Source organism: Thermoascus crustaceus (genome assembly GCF_041956765.1).
Source record: "Thermoascus crustaceus strain CBS 181.67 unplaced genomic scaffold VTN00scaffold_6, whole genome shotgun sequence".
Classification (NCBI taxonomy): domain Eukaryota; kingdom Fungi; phylum Ascomycota; class Eurotiomycetes; order Eurotiales; family Thermoascaceae; genus Thermoascus; species Thermoascus crustaceus.
This window is the reverse complement of record NW_027192532.1, coordinates 384011-403188: the sequence shown is the minus strand read 5'-3', so window position 1 is coordinate 403188 and position 19178 is coordinate 384011. Positions and strand designations below refer to the sequence as shown.

General features: G+C 52.3%; 8 protein-coding genes across 8 annotated transcripts; 1 reads left to right on the top strand and 7 right to left on the bottom strand.

The window, feature by feature from the left end:
* Positions 1-1112: 1112 nt before the first annotated feature.
* Positions 1113-2480, bottom strand: VTN00DRAFT_8512 (uncharacterized protein; the record flags this gene model as incomplete). Its single annotated transcript, XM_069435375.1, has 1 exon — positions 1113-2480. One exon carries the CDS (start codon positions 2478-2480, stop codon positions 1113-1115), a length of 1368 nt encoding a protein of 455 aa, XP_069285327.1.
* Positions 2481-2861: 381 nt separating this feature from the next.
* On the bottom strand, positions 2862-4166 carry VTN00DRAFT_8511 (uncharacterized protein; the record flags this gene model as incomplete). The annotated part of the gene is made up of 3 exons (XM_069435374.1): positions 2862-3255; positions 3317-3409; positions 3469-4166. 3 exons carry the CDS (start codon positions 4164-4166, stop codon positions 2862-2864), a joined length of 1185 nt encoding a protein of 394 aa, XP_069285326.1.
* Positions 4167-5129: 963 nt separating this feature from the next.
* Positions 5130-8187, bottom strand: VTN00DRAFT_8510 (uncharacterized protein; the record flags this gene model as incomplete). The annotated part of the gene is made up of 2 exons (XM_069435373.1): positions 5130-7111; positions 7170-8187. 2 exons carry the CDS (start codon positions 8185-8187, stop codon positions 5130-5132), a joined length of 3000 nt encoding a protein of 999 aa, XP_069285325.1.
* A 3656-nt stretch (positions 8188-11843) lies between these two features.
* On the bottom strand, positions 11844-12472 carry VTN00DRAFT_8509 (uncharacterized protein; the record flags this gene model as incomplete). The annotated part of the gene is made up of 2 exons (XM_069435371.1): positions 11844-11987; positions 12038-12472. 2 exons carry the CDS (start codon positions 12470-12472, stop codon positions 11844-11846), a joined length of 579 nt encoding a protein of 192 aa, XP_069285324.1.
* A 611-nt stretch (positions 12473-13083) lies between these two features.
* VTN00DRAFT_8508 (uncharacterized protein) lies at positions 13084-14713 on the top strand (the record flags this gene model as incomplete). Its single annotated transcript, XM_069435370.1, has 2 exons — positions 13084-13220; positions 13294-14713. 2 exons carry the CDS (start codon positions 13084-13086, stop codon positions 14711-14713), a joined length of 1557 nt encoding a protein of 518 aa, XP_069285323.1.
* An 833-nt stretch (positions 14714-15546) lies between these two features.
* Positions 15547-16412, bottom strand: VTN00DRAFT_8507 (60S ribosomal protein eL36; the record flags this gene model as incomplete). The annotated part of the gene is made up of 3 exons (XM_069435369.1): positions 15547-15630; positions 15887-16072; positions 16365-16412. 3 exons carry the CDS (start codon positions 16410-16412, stop codon positions 15547-15549), a joined length of 318 nt encoding a protein of 105 aa, XP_069285322.1.
* A 1185-nt stretch (positions 16413-17597) lies between these two features.
* VTN00DRAFT_8506 (uncharacterized protein) lies at positions 17598-18090 on the bottom strand (the record flags this gene model as incomplete). Its single annotated transcript, XM_069435368.1, has 3 exons — positions 17598-17752; positions 17821-17966; positions 18032-18090. 3 exons carry the CDS (start codon positions 18088-18090, stop codon positions 17598-17600), a joined length of 360 nt encoding a protein of 119 aa, XP_069285321.1.
* A 151-nt stretch (positions 18091-18241) lies between these two features.
* On the bottom strand, positions 18242-19160 carry VTN00DRAFT_8505 (uncharacterized protein; the record flags this gene model as incomplete). Its single annotated transcript, XM_069435367.1, has 4 exons — positions 18242-18402; positions 18464-18818; positions 18907-19077; positions 19140-19160. The coding sequence occupies 4 exons, from the start codon at positions 19158-19160 to the stop codon at positions 18242-18244; spliced, it is 708 nt and encodes a 235-aa protein (XP_069285320.1).
* Between the last annotated feature and the right edge of the window lie 18 nt (positions 19161-19178).

Genomic DNA, 19178 nt, shown 5'->3' with positions numbered 1-19178 from the left:
CTGCTTGCCTTCTGCAAGAAAGGTGGTCAAAGTGTAACGACGGGCCTAGGACTTCTTAGGCGGAGGGCCGTTGGGTTTATCTTGAAGGACAGAAGACAAGGGAAAAGATAGATAATAGTCGTTACTAGCAATGCTAACTCTAGGATTGCTATCTGAGTTGACCACAGGGTCCTAATCCCCATGGTTAAGGAGCGTCTTATATACATCCTGAGTTCTGCCTGGAAATACCTATCCGGTGGATCATGACTATGGATGGATCAAGGGTCATGTTGGATCAAGAGGTCGGATGGATCAAGGGCCCTGATGGATCATAGCCATCGCTCTTGATCCATTGTCACGTGACAGGTCCTTCCCCTCGCTGTCTTATCGGAAATCCCTAGGCTGTGCCATAACAACTGCTTCCCCCTTTCACTTATGAAGTAATAAATCTGCCATTTTGTGAACTGCAGCATGTGTTGGTGGTAGTCCTCACTCATCCATATCCAGAATCCATTTCTTTAGAGAAGCTTCTTCTAGACTGCTAAGCTTCTGGCAGTTTGCTGGTATATCAGTCCTTGCTTTTTGACCCTTGATTTGATGGGCTAGAGTGGAATATGGAACATTATATGCTGCTGCTGCTGCTTGTATACTTTTAAACTGGCCACTTTGGTATGCTTTGACAGCAAGTAATATGTGATCTTCTGATTTGACTGTTGAATCAGTTTGTTTTAACGCCATATTGGATGGAAACCTAAATCTGATGGTGATTTGGTGGTTGCAGGCTTTCAGGGGTTGAAGGGTGTCTTGCTCGGTGTCATGTCTCGCTCGGTGTCCGATTACGTTAATATAATATACAATATAATGGAATCGGGTAAATTAATTAGGTAAATAGACGTTTGCTACCTAATACCGTCCTGATATATTGTATCGGGTAGATAGGTAGGTACTATACTATACTACTCCATGGGAGAGACTTCAGGAACCGATATGAGCTGGGTGAATTGAACTAAAACTGTTCTCATTTCTTTCATTCATAAGTAATACCTCATGTCTATCCATGTATAAATGCTATATATTACGCAAAACAAACAATCCAATCCAGTCCCAACGCACCAATCAACTCATTTACTTACTCAACTCACCGGGTTCCTCTTCACAGCGGCCTCAATCAACCGTCCATACCCCCTGACTGCCTCCTCAAGCTCCCAAACCCGCAACCCCTCATGATCCCCATGCGCGACGAAGATACTGCCGGGACCATACAGGTACCGTTTCACCCTACCGTACTTGCCTTCCTCACCGAAACTCAGATCCAGATTCGGCACGTCCGTTCCGTAATTCACCGTCGTGACGTTGAACCCGGGGACGTCGGTATCGATGTCCTGCGGCGGGTAGGAGTTTCCGTTCGCGTTCTCACCCTCGTCGGTAAACGTGACGGTCACGTCCTTGTCGTTGACGGTCGCATCGCGGACGGCCTTCCGGATGATCTCCTTTGCCTGCGGCACGGTTCCCCCGGCCAGACGGACGGCGACGTCGGCGTGCGCGGACGCGGGGACGACGTTGGTCGCGACGCCGGCTTGCACGAAGCCGATGTTGAGCGTCGTCTTTCCGTATTTCTTGCTCGAGGGGAGACCGCCCTCCTCGACGGGGATGTCCCCCAACTTGTCGAGTCTCAGGAGAGCAGGGAGGATGGCTGAGACGGCGCTTTTGCCCAGCCAGGGGTAGCCCGAGTGTGCGGCCTGGCCCTTCGCGGTGATTGTGAACATGAGCATGCCTTTATGCCCAGAGACGAGGGCGAAGTCGGTGGGTTCGCCGAAGATGACGGTGTGGAGTTTTTCCCTCAAGGTTGGGCGGGAGGTTGGGATGGAGTCGGAGAAGTACTTCATTCCATCGCCGTGCAGCTCCTCACCGACAACAAAGAGAAGTCCCAGCTTAGCGGAGGGGTCCCGTTCCAGGTGGTGCAGGACGGCAAAGATCTGGGCGGCGACGCTGGCTTTGGCGTCGACGGAGCCGCGGCCGGAGATGAGGATGTCGTCTCTGTTGAAGGTTTCATCCTGTTCTTCTGTGGCAGACGGCAGAGACAGGGAGTACGGAATGAACGGCGGGACGGTGTCGATGTGGCTAGTCAGAAGGATCTCCGGGGCAGAAAGAGAGGCCGGGTAGGCGTAGATGTTGAAACGCTCCTTTCCCTTGCCCGTTCCAGCATTATCGGGAACAATCTGCTTCTCAACCGTGAAGTTGCGGGCTTCCAGAAACGAGATGATAAACTCCCCGACATCCTTCTCGTCGCCCGTCACAGACTCGATCCGGACGATGTCCCGGTGGAAGGAGAGCAGGGGAGACGCGGAGATGACATCGTCTAGCCTGTTGCCGTTGGACGCATGGTCGTTGTCAAGCTGGACCAGCGGATGTTGATTCTGGGTCTGGGACTGCGGAGATGCGGGGAACGCGGCGGCTCCGGCCAAGAGGAGTGGAAGGGCGGAGAGAGGAGAGAGCCTCATCGTGGAGGATATACTATGAATACATATATATGGATTTTGGCCCTGGATAGGAGATAAAAACCCAATGGCCAGGGCATTGGGCAGACAAGGAGGAGAAAGAGAAAGAAGACGGTGAGCTGCGGAGAGAGATACGAAGCACGCGATGATCACGTGTAGATAAATAATATACCCATTTAGGAAGGTCTATGCATGAAGTATTTCCACACGGTTAAACATGCACACCATCGATAGGCCAATACACAGTACAGCGGAATAAAGACCTATCCCCAGCAGTTCAACTAAAGAGCATCCCCGTCCAGCATATGTATACGCATGTTTCCTCCGTCCGGTATATACCTACCTACCTAGGTATGCTCCAACCACGCCACGATAATGTGATGTCTAAAAAGCATCCACATCCACCGCATACACATACCTCCTCCCCGGATGTTCCGACAGCGTCCACAGCTCCTTCTTCCCTCCGTCCCCATCTCGACGATACGACAGGTCTTCCGGCCCCTTCATCAACGCCCCCTTATACACACGATCATTATCCGCCCCCTTGGTCCAGGTGATTAACGACCCCGCGTCGAGGTTCTTGGTCGACTGCGTCAGGAAGTACTTCTTCCCGTCGATGCGGATGGCGCCCTGGATGTCAGTGTGCGGGTGCTGCAGGACCTCGGAGGCCGTTGCGATCTTGGATGATGATGTCGCGAGCAGGTGGGTGCTGGGGTCGAGGTCGTATCGGGCTAGGCGGCAGTCGGTGCGGGTGGGAGACCATTCCCCGATCAGGATGCTGTAGGATGATTAATATGTACGTTCAGATGGTAGGTAGGATAGGTCAGTGGTCATCTTACCTGTGCGGCTCGACCGTCCTATCCAGCGACATGAACGAGAAGCGGAATCCTTCCTCCGGGGGCGTGTACGAGCGGACCTGGGGGAGGATGTATCTGCAGAATTGTTTGTTAGTACGTATATACCTGACGAGAACGAGGGACAGGATACATACTTATACCCATAAGCCTGATACTTCCCGTCGCCAACATACCCAATCCCATCCCCACTATCATCCACCTCCAGGATACACCGCATATCAAACACCCGCACCCCCTTCAGCGTATCCACCACATACAGCAGATCCCCATACCACACCATCCCGCCCGCATGCAGACCCTTCTCATCCGACGCCAGCTTGATGCCCCGAAAACTCGGCTTCCCGTTCGCATCCGTGTTCGGGTAGACGAGCAGCGCGTGCCGATACTTCGGCTTGGAAGGATCACTGCGGTCGACGAAGGAGACCCTCGCGCCGCGTTTCCCGTCGTCGTACTTGTCCGAGTGCCACGAAACGAGGAGCACGCTGGAGTCGTAGAGGCCGCTGGCTTCCGCATCGTGGCTGCCCGTTATGCCCTGCGGGTACCATTTTGTGGTGCCAAAGTCGTCGAAGTCGGACGACGAGGCCCAGGAGAAGGAGTCTACGACGTGCGCGACGCCCGGTGGGGACTTGAGCGGGTTGGCATGGTTGGCGTCCGCGAGGAGGGAGGAGACGTTTCTGTTAGGAAGGACTGCAGCAAGGGGGTCAACGCGGTCCTTGTAGTAGGCTGATTCGCGAAGTGTGTATTTGGAGGGATCGAGGTTTTTCCAGCCTGCTGCAGAGGCCAGGTCGGGGAGGACGAATGATAGCAGTGGGAGGATGTATGTGAGATACATGGCTGAGGTATCAGACATGTACAGTCAAGAAGTATAGGTACTGGCTCTCGGCGGTAGAGTGTACCTTGAGATCAAGAAGTCAAGAAAATCAATGTTTACAGAAACAGATCATGGCTCCCGCAAGCTCATGGGATGAGATCCACGATTTAATAAGAAATCAATAAATCTCGCAACAAAGCAACACGAGCAGATTGCAGATCACCAAGGCTGCGGACCACAACTGGATGCTATCTACATCTGTCCCCGCGGTATGGGGATGAGATGAGACGACAGAATAGCAGCCCGAATCGTATTCACGACCCTCAGCCGTCAGATCAAGCAGCGATCAGCGCAGGGAGTAGCATAGGAACCTCGAATGGAGGGTCCTATCCTGTGTAAGTACTTAGCGTAGCGTTCGTGATGGAAGCAACATCACCACGGTACAAACTCAGCAGTGGCTAGGGACGGACTGAGTTCTCCATACGCAGGTACTCGCTTCGCGGAGATATGTTAAATTTAGCGGATCGTCGCCCCGCTGGAACAACACGAGCGGGTGGATGGGTAGCCAAGAAGCGGAGGGCCCGTTATACGAGCGCAGGTGAGGCTGAGCAGGCAGGCCTCGCGGAAGCTAAGAGCAAAGGATATCCAAAAAGATTCTAAGATCATCGAGTATCACGACGAGCAGGATGTTATGTTCCCTATTCCAAAACACGGGTGTCTAACCTATGCTATGTAAGTATGTATATAAGTAATATGTGGCTTTTCTTTCAAGGTCGAACCGCCTAACCCAATGCCATACATAAATCATTAACAAAAGAAAGGAAGAAATAAGTGAAAAGGGAAAATGTTCTCGTAATTACAACAAAAAGCTAGGTCACAGACAAACGAAAGGTCATCAGGTTCCCGCCGTGGAAGCAAAAGTCCCGAGAGTGGTGGTAAAGTAGATAATTAATGTCGTGGGCTAACAAAACCCCGCAGTGTACTTCATGATGACTTGCTCGTCCCGTTAGACTGCATCTTTTCTCGCGACCGTCCTCGCGGGTTCTCCTTGCCGCCGCAGAAATTGACGATCAGGCGCTGGAGGTCGCTCAATTTGTACGGTTTGGTCATGTAGCCTTCCATCCCTACCTTGCAGGCACGTCCCAGCGCTTCGTCAGTCACGTCTGCGCTGACTGCAAGGACCGTCGGGGACAGCGGCAAGGATGACGGCGAGCTGCTGTCATCGCTGAAATCTTTGGAAAAGGAATCACGGCGCTGCCGCTGCTGCCCGTTCTGATCGCTTACCGAGTTGGGATTGCTCAGGCGGTTGTGATGCTCATCAACCAGTTCAAAGATTCGAGTTGTCGCTTCATATCCATCCATTTCCGGCATCCAGAGATCCATCAAAACTACATCTACCGGCTTCAGCTTCTTGGTCTGGTCCCGGCCACCTGGCAAGAGCGATTTTTCCGGGCTGTTATCCCTGCCGTCTCGCGCGGGAGGAGTAACAGGTGAAGGCATAGGAGAGTGAGATAGTAGAATTTCGTGCATGATGCGCACCGCTTCCCTTCCGTCATAAGCCTCATAAACGTCATGGTAACCGAGTTTTCCCAGCATGTTGACTAAGATCCGTCTGTTGATTTTGTTATCCTCTGCGACTAAAAATGTAAGAGGGTATTTCTCTGCCAGGGCACGGTCGTGAACATCACCGTTCATCGTCATAGGGCCGCATCTCGGGGTGCAAGAGAGGCGAAAGGGTATCTGAGAGGTACCGGCCTCTGTCGGATTCGGAGAAAGTTGCTGTGAAACCTGGCTGGTGCGGCGAGACGCAGGAGCCTGGAGAGGTGATACTGCATCGCCGCCGGTCTTTGCCGACTTCTGGGAGCTGGACGATCCCCGTCGGAAGCTACACTGCGGTGGCGTCGGGGTTTGCTTGGAAGGCGTAGTTGGTCTGCCGGGTGAATCGGCCGGGTCGACAGGCACGTTGATTTCGAATTCTGAACCCCGGTCTGGCCCTGAAGTAGAGGATCGTACGCATTTCAAATCACCGCCCATCTTCTTTGACAGACCCTTAGCAACAAGCAGTCCGAGGCCAAGGCCATCTCTGCTTCGCGTTGTAGAGTCATCTTCACGAGCGAAAGGTTTGAAAAGGTTGGGCAGAAAGTCCTCCGGAATGCCTGTGCCCGTATCACAGATTTTAATCAAGACATGGTGAGTCTCGCTGGCGCTGAGCATTGCGGCGACGGTGATCCGTCCGCTTTCCGTAAACTTCACCGCATTAAGGAACACGCACGAGATCAGTTTGGCAAGATCCCGCTCATCAACAAGGAGAGATTCGGGAACCGAAGGATCGACCGACCACTCTATGACCTTCGACGAAGCTTGGCCGCTGGAAGTCCGCATACGAAGCTCGATCTTCTCCCCCAGGTCTGTCGCCTCTCCTACAACCGAATCCGGCCGGCCACCGACATGGAGGGACTCGTTGATGACTAGACGAAGTAGATCGCGAATCTTGGTGTGTCTCAGCACAGGCCCCAACAGATTAGCTCCATCAAGAATGATACGGGACGCCGATCTTCGGGCAGCAAGCGACGGGCGTTGAGCAACAGCGTTGACGACCATCTCTTTCATCTGGCGCTCAGGGGCAGCATGGACAATCTCGTCACTCTCGTGAACGGCATTCTTCACCTCTTCACTGCGGGGGGAGAGCTCCCTCCTGGGAGGCACTCGGGGTGACCTGTGTTTGGGCGGGGGGCCAAAGCTCCATTCAACAGGGCTGCTTCGCCGTCGCTTATACGGGTTGACAGAAATATTGCTGCCCTCGATGAGAATATTGGGACGACTGTCATATGTCCCTGCTTGTGACGGCACCGGGCCACCCAGGATCTCATCTTCCAGCTCCTTCTTTGGCGTCTCTGGGACTTGCATGTTTAAGTCGTAGGCGTGCACGACGTTCTCAGCCGCGGTAACTGCCCGTCTAGCACTATCTGTGTGGATCGGGTAAGCCCCGGGATACAAGTCACGGATAACATCATTTTCACTGACCTTGGACTATTTCGATGTTCTCTTTGAGGCCCTGGAAAAGACGGCAAGCCTTGGCAGACTGCTTACTCTCAAGGGCCTCTTGCACCGTGGCGTGCATGACGTCCAGCATACCGACGACCCCCTGCATGGGGGTTCGGAGCTCGTGGGACAGGCTCCGAGCATACGGCTTGAGAGGCTGAGACGTGAAGACGGTGTCTTGATGTGGGATGACCCGGGGCGAGTTTGCCGGGGGATTCTGCTTTGCAGGGGCATTATTATTATTCTCAATGCCAGCCGGCTGTGGCTCTCTTCTTGCAAAGCCGTCACCAGCCAGGATTCGCTGAAGCACCATTTCTTCCAACGAATGAAGGATCATTTCCAGGTATGACCACGACAGGTCCCTCCTCTGTAGCCCTTCTTCGGACCACATCATTCCAAAATGAGCGAAACACTTGCCTTCTGAAAATAATGGAACGCCCAGATACGCCTCTGCTGAAAAAGGAAGCTCAACGGGATTGTCCTGTATGAAAGAGCCCAACTTCTCTGGTATCAGAAAGACCTTGTCATGTTTCATGTGAGCGCATGGTGCGCCGCAGGCGAAGTACTTGAAATCTCTCTGCATCCCCTCGATCTTGTGCCCATCATTATAGTAGAAGGCAATCCCCAGCAGACACGAGCCCGGTTCTCCGATTGGCGGCATTTCGACGGCCGAGTCCTCGTCGTCGGACAGGATTCTCTTGGCCACAAACGCATACTGCGCATTGCAGATCGAGGTCATGCCTTCCATCAGCCGCTTCCAGAACTTCTCCGTGTCCGCAGCCCTAAGCTCCTCTTTCAGTGCTACCAGTCGTTCGGCCGCATTGCTCTGGGCCGCGTCGAAGTGCTTGGTGACTGACTCGGCGAACTGGGAGTCATCACCGTGGACTGCGACGCCCGGACGGTCGCTGGACAGGCAGAGAGATTTGCGGGGGAGGAAGGGTAGCTGGCGACTGCCATGGGGGGCGGGATTGGGGGGCTTCGGGTTCTCAGGATCGGACATGGTCTCTTTGCGAAGCAGCTCGCCTCTTTCCGACCGGAGCGGGATGCAATTGATCGGAAAACTATAATGGTCGGGAAGCCAGAGCGAACAACGTTATCGAGACATGCACGAATCCACTAGACGGCCGTCTGGGCAGGGCGCAAAGCATTGTTTTCTATCGATCTGGATGTGTCTATGCCTGCGTCAGCCATCAAGCTCCCTCTGTTCTCTTTTCTTTACTCCTCCACGTATTCTAACAGCAAAATGGCCCAGCGTGCGACACTGGCTATGATTTCGACGGACATACATTACTTTGCATGCAAGCATTGAGCGGCCGTGGGAGCAGCACGGGACAGGAGGACCAGGGCCTTATACTTTCCGGAGAGCTATCTCCGTGACGCTCTGGGGGGAAGGCGAGGCGCCGATCTCATCGCACCACCGCTGACGACAGCGGTTTTTGGACAGTGAAGAGGGGGTTTGACGGACGCCTGCAGGCACATTGAAAGGGGATGGGAGATCGGGATCGGATGCAAAGCCCTCGTCCACGGGGAGCAGCGTGGGGAACAACCACACACTGCGGTGGATCTGCGGCACAGCAAGAGGATCTCAGCGCTCGGGTGGATCGAGAGGGAGAGACATGTAGGAAGAACGGAAGACAGCCTCCTGAGGGCGAAGGGAGGATGAGGCTGAGGACAAGGATGGAATGGAAGGACAGTCGTAGGAGATGGGAGAGAGGAGAGACTCTGGGCTTATGCTCTCTTGGGGCGCGGCCTCGGGTCCGGCCTGCCTTCCCCGATCTCACGGCTCGCGCCCATCGCAATCTTTCTTAATTTTATACAAAAGCCCGATTTTTGGGATCCTGGTATCTGCAGCCTGCGGAGTTCTTTGTCTTCTCCGGAGTACCTGGCTACAGTCCAGCCCTCTCCAGGGCTGTATACACTATGGAGGGATACTGCTGAGTCTCGTGTACACATATACTCCTGCCCCATCAATCGCTAACGATCGCTAACATTGCTACTAAATGCTGCTCCTCTTGCGATCGTTCTCGACCGCCTTCGCACAGCGAATCAGCCCTCTCTCGTCCACAGCCGCGGGAGAGGACGGAAGACGAAAAAGCGATGTTCAAGAGATTCTAGAACGACATGGACCCGCCATGCCAGCCGCTGCCGTCATCGCGTCTTCCTGAGGCCACTGCGAATGTGGGGAGAATCGATCGGTGGTGGATCTTCGTCGTGTCGACTTGCTTACCCAGGTGGTACAGGTGCCCCCAGTGTTCTTTTCTGGAAGCGATGAATTATGAAAAAAAACCCCGTCCTGTCCGAAATAAACCACCTGCATATCCTAGTCACGATAGTTGTTGAAGAAAAAACCGGCCAGTCTGGCCAGATACCTTGTGCAACCCTAACAGGTAAGGGAAATATTCCGGGGGGGATCTCACCTCGACCTCAGATAAGCATGGAGTAGTAGTAGCACTTAGTGAAGTGCACGAGACACAAGTCGGGCTGATCTCCTTCTGCATGTGCCAAATTAAAAAACAAATGACAAATTTTCCACTAAACTAGACGCCTAGCTTTTTAGGCACCATATTCATTATCCATTTTAGGCACCCAGACACGACGAACAACTATAACATTATACGCAGTACTTCTTACCTGCCTTAATGCAAGATACATGCATCATTGCCCGGATTCCTACAGTCTCATCCCATCCCGTGACTTCCTTGTCGCCAAAGGCCACAACCATCTTTCTGCGGTGTAGCGTTCCTGCGCTGGCCGTTCTTTTGTTCCGTTTTCTGCATCTGCTGCTACTGTAGTCCAGATGTGAACTTGGCAGCAAGTCATTGATGAACCGAAGCAAGATGCCGTCCATGCATGACGATTGTTCACCTGACATCGATGATTTTACATGCCATGCTTAATATAGCATATAGTAGTATGGGGTAGTTGATACTTTATATATAACCCCCCCGAGCCGATCGTCAGCTCCGTCTCTTCCCCCACTTTTCTTCTTTCCTCCGACGATCCACCATATAAACCAGAGAATAAAAGAATAATACAAAACGAGGGAGCCAGGTCCGTACTCCACCCCGTCCTTCGGACGACCCAGGTGTATACTATATTAATAGTAACCGATCCCGATCCCGAGTCAAGAGCCATGGAACCGATGAAGCCCAAGCCCATTGCCAATCGGGCACATAAACACACGGTCCACGGGCGGACACCCAACACATCGCAGGTGAGCACGAAGTTTGCACGCACTCCATTGTTCTTGATGAACCATACCAGATCCTTCTATCCCTATCTCTATTAAGGATCGAATGAATTTATTTATTTTATTTTTGTCACAATACACCTGCTAGTACCTTCCAGCCTCTACATTTTAATGGAAGCATAGACCCGACCCGATCTCTTTCAAGGCCTAGAAAGATTAAACCAAGATATGCTCTGTTCTCGTTCGTTATGGCTCGTGGAATAGTGCAGTTGGTACCTAGTGATACGGGTACCGGTGCTATGCTGTCCAGCCAGACAGACAGACAAGAGACAAGCAGGAAGAGAGAGAGAGAGAGAGAGAGAGGTGTGTAACACAAGACCTATGCTCCGGTGATATTCATTTTCAGTCATTCTTGAGCCATTAGATACACACTACATGATGAAGATCACAGAACCGGAACCAGAACATGAGAATCACTAATTGTAGACTACGGTAGCCTCCAATCCACTGGAGCCTTCAGTGTCTGTTTTTCTTGGTCCCGCGTCCAGAATTGCAAGTCATACTGATAGCGTAGTGGCGAAAGGTACAATACCTTGTCGAGTAGGTGGACCGTATGGACGTGGGAAGGCACGAGACGTCTATATGGATAGCAAAATCAACGAATGCTAGGTCCACTGTCCTAATAAGCGATAAAACAACCCGCTGCTGACAGAAGAATCTCAATAAACTGCTTGAATTGAGTAGTAAAGAAATGTGTGTAACTACCTACTTATCTACATGGTGTCGAATCCTCCGAACCTTCTTATCCCCGCGCCGGACCCCGCGCTGCCTAGCTAATTAAGATGTGTACTGGGGTGCCATGTGATGTGATACTAATAGCTTTATCTTTTTTTGCCAAGACAAGACAAAATATTATAGTTGCCTATGCTTATCACGGTGCCGGTGGAACTGGGCTAATCGAGATGACATTGTAAAGCCCCTGGAATGTTATGTATCCTCTGGTACGAGATTTCAAAGGATGTACGAGTTCGGTGTTGTGGAGGGAAGGGTTACGTTGAGTGTTAGCTGCACGGCTTCGAGAACCCGATGGGAACGTACGTAACATGCGGAGTTGGTGAGAAATGGCCAGAAGAAGGTCGATAACTGATCCAGTACTGCAGAAAACACTTCGTATAAGAAAGAACCTGCAGAGCCATGATGTTCCCGTCGTATGCAAAACCACCCAGATGCTGACCATTAAGACCTATCAGCGTAGGTGTTTCAGGTGCAGTAAACATACAGATTAGAGCTGATGGTTTCTTCCTCCAGCCCGTTTCTTTCAAGTTTCTGTCATCGTCCCCGCCGTCTTGCTAGCCACATGTGCGTTATTATCATTCCTCCAAGTGGAGACCGAGCCGCCGTAAATCTTTATTTATTTTTTTTTTTCGTTTAAAAAAAGAACATGTCCATAGCCCAGAGAACCCCGTCTAATCCTGTCTTCCCTTCAGTAACCGCTTGGTGACCTTGTCCTTCTCTATGATGTAGACATGTGCACCCCAGCCCGAGAGAGCGTCTCTGTCGACAGCGTTCAGGAGGGCCTGGGAGATAGTCTCGAACAGTTCCTCGGGGCCCTGAATTTCATTTAGTGAGCAGTTCCGGAAGAGAAACGGGTTGCACGCACCAGATTCGGCTCCCACAGACTCTCACAGGTACCGAACAGCTGCTCGCTGGCGGTACCGCTGACAATGAAGTCCTTCGCGTAGTCAATGCATCCGATGCTGTCGAACCCGCAGATGAACGGCTTTCCTGTCGTGTGGTTTATGCCCGCAAGCACGGGGCTGACGAACCACGGCCCGAACCGTCTCTCATACAGGCTCGAGCTGACCAGGTTGGCCAGGGTCTGAGGGGAGATGTGTCGCTCCTCGCGTAGCCGGTACAGGTTGACCTTGTAGCGGAAGAGATCTCCGACGGTGGTGACGTCGGTCGCCAGGCCCGTCAAACCGAGGTACACCGATGGTGCGTAGTTGAAGATCTTGGGGAAGTTGTTCGATACGGTGAGTGCCTGCATACCTAGGCGGAGATCGCAGGCGATTGCGACGCAGTCCTTGCCCACCATGGCGACGCAAGCACCGCCATCTGGAGAAATAGGTCAATATGCTATCGACAGGTAGCAGCCAGAGGTAGAGAAGCAGGTGGGGGACTGTACTTATATCGAAGGGAGAGGCCTGTCATCGGTTAACCTGGGATGCACGTATCACACTGGACGCTGGCACTCACCATGGTCGGAAGGGATGGATTACTACGGAACGACGAGAGATAGGAAGGCCGAGGAGCTTCCCAGAGAGGGAGAAGGGACTGATGGCAGGTATCGGGGTGCGCAGGGCTGGAGTATGAGGTCGCTGATGCTCTCGTCCGCAGTTCAGGTCGAGACACGCGTGAGCCGCTTAGAAGCTCGGGCCGCCCGACAGCTCGTCCGGATGACGATTCGCCCGCTGCCTGCTTGCCCGGCGAAGGGCATCGAAGCACCGCAGAGGCAACTTCTACGCTGCACATTCACTCCATTTGCACAGGGATCAAAGAGACAGACCTATTCCCGTACTAGCCAGCGTCGTCAGATCTCTACATACTGCATCTGTTTACCTGAGAGGACTGCTCCGTCCTGCAGCCGCTCAGCTTCCTGCGGACGCTGCCCCGCAATATCAAGCCCGCTCTGATCCACGGGCAGCCATGAGCTCCCACGTCGTGGTCATAGACTCGACTGCTCGACGAGCGGTCGTTAAGACTACTCCACAGAAACATCTGACTGACGTCTTGCAGGAGGCGTGCTCCAAGCTTGGCCTTAATGCGAGCCAGTATGGATTGAAGTGAGTGCGCAGCGCCTCTGACAGTGATGCGCGTGTGACGGGGATATCAGTCGGACTAACTTGGTCGCAAAAGACACCAGGGCAAGCAGCTTGATCTTTCCCTCGCGATCCGTCTGTCTGGCCTCAGTTCCGGTGCCAAGCTCGAGCTGGTTCAGCTCTCACGGTCTCCGTCTGTCGTCACTGTCGCATTACAACTGCCTGAATCAGAAGCGCAAGACGCACCCAACGGGCGCCTTACTGACAAGTTCCCCAGCTCCACGACGCTATGGATGATATTACGGAAGTTCGAGGCTGGGGTAGCGGGCAATGGGTCGACACGGAACCTGACAGCCAGAGGAGTGCCCAGCGGAGACGCTGGAGCGGGAAGACTATACTATCAGACTCCTGTGATTCAGGTCATGGGAAGAGAACTGTCCTCCTTCACAGATCTGCAGAAGTCGCTTGCGCAGCTGGGTTTCAACAGTGGGAATATTCTACTGAGGCTGAGCTTCCGGGTTACCCCGGAGCCACTTGAGGAGGCAATGCTGAAGATCGGAGAGTATTTCAAGTCCTTTGAAGATGTCGGTGCCGAGAACGCAGACGCTGCTATACCTGGTCATACTTCTGTGGTGACGGATGCAAACAAACAGACTCCTCCACCGGTGTCTCCTCCGATTACAGACGAAGCCCCTCCAGCTTCTACTACCACCGCACCAGAACCAGTGTCACAGCCTGACCTGCCCCAAGTGTCCACCCCTGAAACACCATCAACACCCTCTTTTTCCTCCCGCCCTGTCACCGTCTTCCGCCCTCCTACCAGCACAACTCCTCAGTCAGCCCAGGCAGCTTACGATGAGAACGATTACATCCCGACCGTTGAACATGCCCAATCCCATCAGCGCCGACTAAATCTTTCCTCCCGCCCAACCCGTCTGCCAACGGATGCGGAGATTGCCGCCAAGGCAGCCGCAGAGCAGGAGAAACTAGCCAGCATCACGGAGGTGGAGGTCAAGGTCCGATTCCCCGAGCAGAGCCAGGTGGTCGCCAAGTTCGGGCAGCAGGACACCGGAAAGGCGCTCTACGACTTCGTAAGGGGCTGTCTGGACGAGAGTATCGCAGGTGAAAATTTCACTCTGTCGTTCTTCGCCGCCGGCGGACCGGGTCCTCTTGGAGCCAAGAACCAGAAGACCGTCATCCCGGACTCGGACAGCACATCCCTGATCAGAGATCTCGGTATGAAAGGCCGCGTCCTGGTGAACTTCTCCTGGGACCCGAGCGCCTCGCTCGTTGCACGGGGAAGCGTCTCCAAGCTGCTGAAGCCGGAGCTGAGGAGCCAAGCCCAGGAGCTCAAGGTGCAGGATGTGCCGGCCGCAGTTGAAGAGCCCGAGGAGACGGGCAAGTCGGGAGCGCCCGGAGGCCTTGGTGCTGCATCGAGAGGTGCCGGCGAGGGTAAATCCGGCGCGAGGAAGACCGGAGGCGTGCCCAAGTGGTTCAAGATGCCAGGGAAGAAATGAACAGGCATTGGCTTTTTCTTTTTTTTTTTTGTACATCACCCTTGCAGGCTTGCTACGAGAGGCGTGAGGGCTTCGTGATTCGTAAGATAAAGAAGCCTCCGCGTCTGAAATGTATCTTGTCTGTCATGTTGAATAGAAAGAACGATAGTTTCTAGTCTCTGAATGAAAGTTACGCAGTAATGATTGGCATGTCGAATGATGGGGTCATGAGAGCTACAAGGTCAATGGGATAAGAGTACCGTATGCTCCTCACGAAATTTGGAACACTTATTGGATGGGAGTTGGGATGCATTGATAGCGTTGGTCGTGGAGTCGGTCGCCAGATAGATCTAACTGAGGACCCAGGGAAGGGAAACAGTTCCATTTCCTTCATGGCATCATCCTCTGACAGACAGCCAGAAGAATGCTAGGCAATAAATAAGGGCCGTAGACAAAAAGGGGCTATGCCACAGCCCTATGCTTGTTCGGAAGGTTGATTGGTGGTATATATCCCTTCTTAATTCATTTTCAATGCTGGGGGGTTTCTTTAATAATAAAAAAATCCCGGCGGATCCGACCCAAGGGACGATGATCGAATCCCCAGTTCCATTGCCCATAAAAGGTATGATATGAAAAATTGATGCCATGCCTTTAAGCCTTTTTGCCTGTCAATCAATCGTTTTTCTTTCCGTTCATCCCGTAGTACAAGGAAATCCCCATTTCCACACAAATGAACAAAAAGAGAAACGCGTTGTTTGCATTGCATGCTTGATGTAAAATTTTTCCCTGTCCCTGGCTCCCTTCCAACAAGAAACACCTTCGTCACGCTCATCCTCGTGGATCATGCGAAAGACTTAGTGACCACCAGTACGACGAGACTCGGCAATGACCTTCTGCATCTCGTCGACCTTGCGCTTGGCACGGCCGAAGGTACCGAGCTGTTGGGAAAGATGTTAGCTCTCCTTTCTGGTGCTGTGCTCGTTGACTGGGATGATTGATGGGACGGTCTGCTTCCGAGTTCTCTCCTCCACTATGCTGCAGCGACATGAAATCTGCGCATCGCATGTCCAACTCTCCGTTTCCTGCTTCTTCCGTTCAAACTCCATCCACCGGCAGCCCCATTGGCATCATAGAGAACTCTTCCGCAGACCGTATCCCAAAGTAACGCGACTTTTGCGAGAAAAAGGAACGTACCCTCTTCTTGGCGAGCTTACGAGCCCTCTTGTCCTGAGCGTTTCTCAGGAGTTCGACCACACGACGCTCATAGGGGGCAAGACCAGCGACCTCCTTGACGATCTCACGGACGAAGGCAGTGCGGCGGGAGAGGTGGCCCTTGGTGCGGCTGATGCGGCTCTTGGGGGTCTGGAAGGGCGTAGTTTTCTATATTTCACAGGAAATCCGACGTCAGCTCCTTTTTCTTTTCTGGTTCTTCAATCCAAATCCCAAATCCCGTGCAATTCGGCCGGTCGGTCAAGACTCTCGAGAGGGCAAACATTGCGAACGAAAAGCAACATGACGAGATGGTGAAAAATGTCCCCCTTCTAGGGCGCCATTTTCAAACGGACACAGTCTCTCTTAATGCCCATCAATCGATCGCAAGTTTCCCCCTCGGCCTCAGCGACACGGCACGAACCCAGATGGCAGGAAGCAAATAGAGGGAGGCATCACATACGTGGCCCTTGTTCAAGCCGACAACGATTCCGGTGCGTTCTTTCGCCATCGCGACGGTTGGTGACAGGGGTTGGCGACGGTGGTTGCTGGATGGAGGTTGTCGTCGAGTCGTCGATTGTCGATGTGGAAGTTCGACAAAGTTCGCGGAGTTTTGGTTGGACGAGGCCCCAGTGCGTAGGCGAGAAGCCAGGGCTTAGGGCTTAGGGCTCGAGACCTAGCTGGCTTCGGACCTCGGAAGCCCGATCCGCCAAGCGCGGGTTGCCAAGAGCCGCTAAATCCCCGGGTCACGTGCTGGCCTGGGAATTTCCACCTCCAGGTCACTTGCTGGTTTACAGTACAGCAGGATTTTATGTATGAATCGAATTCATCGTAAATGAAAGTATGGGATGTGTAGATGAAGCTTACGAGGCTTTTATGCCATGAGCGTCATGATACTATTTCAAAATTATGATATTGCAGGACCTGACTGTCAGTAGTTCTTATGATAGGTATCCTCTTTCAAAGTGAATATCTGGATGCGAACATACACCAAGTTTCTCACCACTCGATCACCAGATTGGGAAGACTGTACGTCCAAGAAAAGTAGAGGCCCGTCTTTGATCAGATTGGCTTGCTTACTACTTCAATTCGGCCCAGACATCGGCAGTGGTCGCGGACGACTGATTAACAGTAACATCAGCTTCTGGAATATTCACTAGTTCACGCGAGCTTGTTTCCTGAAACTGTTTGTTGGTTGATGTTATGATAAAATAACTTCGTAATTTTGAGGTACCTTCGGTCCTCCTAAACATTCTCCTTTCTAGCCTCTCGAGATCTTTATTATGTGGCATTCGTCGATAAGGCTGAGATAATACGGAGTATAGGTCGCTTAACATTGAAGTGTATTGGTGAGTTGTTCTCTGTTTAACATATGCCTCAAGTGCTGAAAATTCAACCGCGTCTATGTCCATCGCTATAGATTCTATTCTACTGGCGCTGCCCGCTCCAGAATTACACTTCTAGGTACTCCGTACTCAGTATATTCTAAACACCGTAATTGCTGCCTATACATATCAGAGAGAAGATGGCCTCAACCACCTCTGACGTACATCCTGCACCACATCATATCCATAGCACCACCGCTGCGTCTCAGGATCGCTGATCCCGTACGGACTCCTGCTGTAGGATTTCCCTTCCACAGAGGGCCTCATCGCAGCGTCCCTAGCCTCCTGCTCGGGTCCATCAAGCATGTGAATCACACCTCCATTGTAAAGACTGGCCTCTTGGACACGTCTCGTGCGATTGATACGCATGGATTCGACGAGTCTGAGAGCCAAGTGAAGGTCTTCTTATCGATAAAGGAGATTGACTCTGCCAATGCTGCGGAGTCTTCGACAGCCATTGAGACTCCTATGACATTGGTCAGCCGGAGAGGCCTAGAGGAGAATATATTATCAAGGTTGTTGCACTTTACATACTCATTGATAGGTACGGTACCATGGCATGCGCCGCGTCTCCCAGTATCATGAACTTTCCCGATTCGGAAACCCGTTTCTCGAAGGGGACGACCTCGAACAGGGGGTAATTCTGGATAGAACGCATTTTCCGTACGATCTTCATTAAGCTGAAAAGTGTCAATAATATAAGCCATCGGAGAGCGCATAACATAATGAGAAGTCATCAACATACACAGGATCCCAGTTGCCGAAGTAGGATTCCATCTCCTTTCTCGTCTCTTCCTGACTCATATTGGACGTATCGGACTTGTCGGGTGGGAGAGGACCAGATTCAGTTTCTGGCCGTTACATATCATGTAGGTCATCGCTGAACAGCCGTTCCCGACCCTGCAGTGGTATTAGAAATCGATTTTGCTATAAACAGTTTAATAGATCCGGGAACTCACCAGATATCCAAATTCGGACTAGAAACGATCCATGCCGTTGTAGGGTCTGCCTTGAGATCCTCAACTTCCACGATCAGTCTGTACGCGGCCGTGCTGACCCTACGCGGTCCTGAGGCTTCAGATCCCATGAAGTGGCTGCGTGCGAAGGAATTTATTCCTGACAAGTCATCATATTAGTATCAGTATGGATAATAGTACACTGGAATTGGTGGAAACACCATCCACAGCCACAACCAAATCCGCTTGAATCCTTTCGCCCTGTGCTAGAGTTACACACGGTGCATCATAATCGTAGTCGATGACTCTACACCCGACCTGTACTCGAACTCCAGCTTTGAGAGCATGTTCATACAAAACGCCGTGGATGTGAGCTCGGTGTATAACAAAGTACGGCGCACCGAACTTCTGCTCAAAATCGGGCGTGAGTCCCGTGTACGAGAGCATCTCTCCATCCCTCCAACGCCGAACGTTAAGTCCCGTCGGCAGCGCAGCATTCTTGAGTAGATCGGGACCTAGACCCCACGAGTACCAGAGTCGGATGGCGTTCGGCGTCATTTGAACGCCTGCACCAATCTTGACATAAAAAACAAAAACAACTCTCAGCGTATGTTCCGGAGGATTATAGATTTATGTCGTCGCGAAAGAAAAACGAAAGTCATACTTCCGAAAGTTCTGGTGCAGATTCATACACCGTGATGTAGTGCCCTTTCTGCGCCAGTGGGATCGCAGCTGAGAGGCTTGCAATACCTGCTCCGACGATGGCAATGTCCAGCTTCAGCGAGGAGGCGGAGTTGATTTTTGGGATGCCGATGTTGGTTCCGGTTCCGGAGTCCTGCAGTATGTACTTCGTATTAGATCTCTGACGATTGTTGAAATAAAGCGTAGAATGCGCACCACAATGCTTGGTTGAGCCATATTGACAGCATCAATATT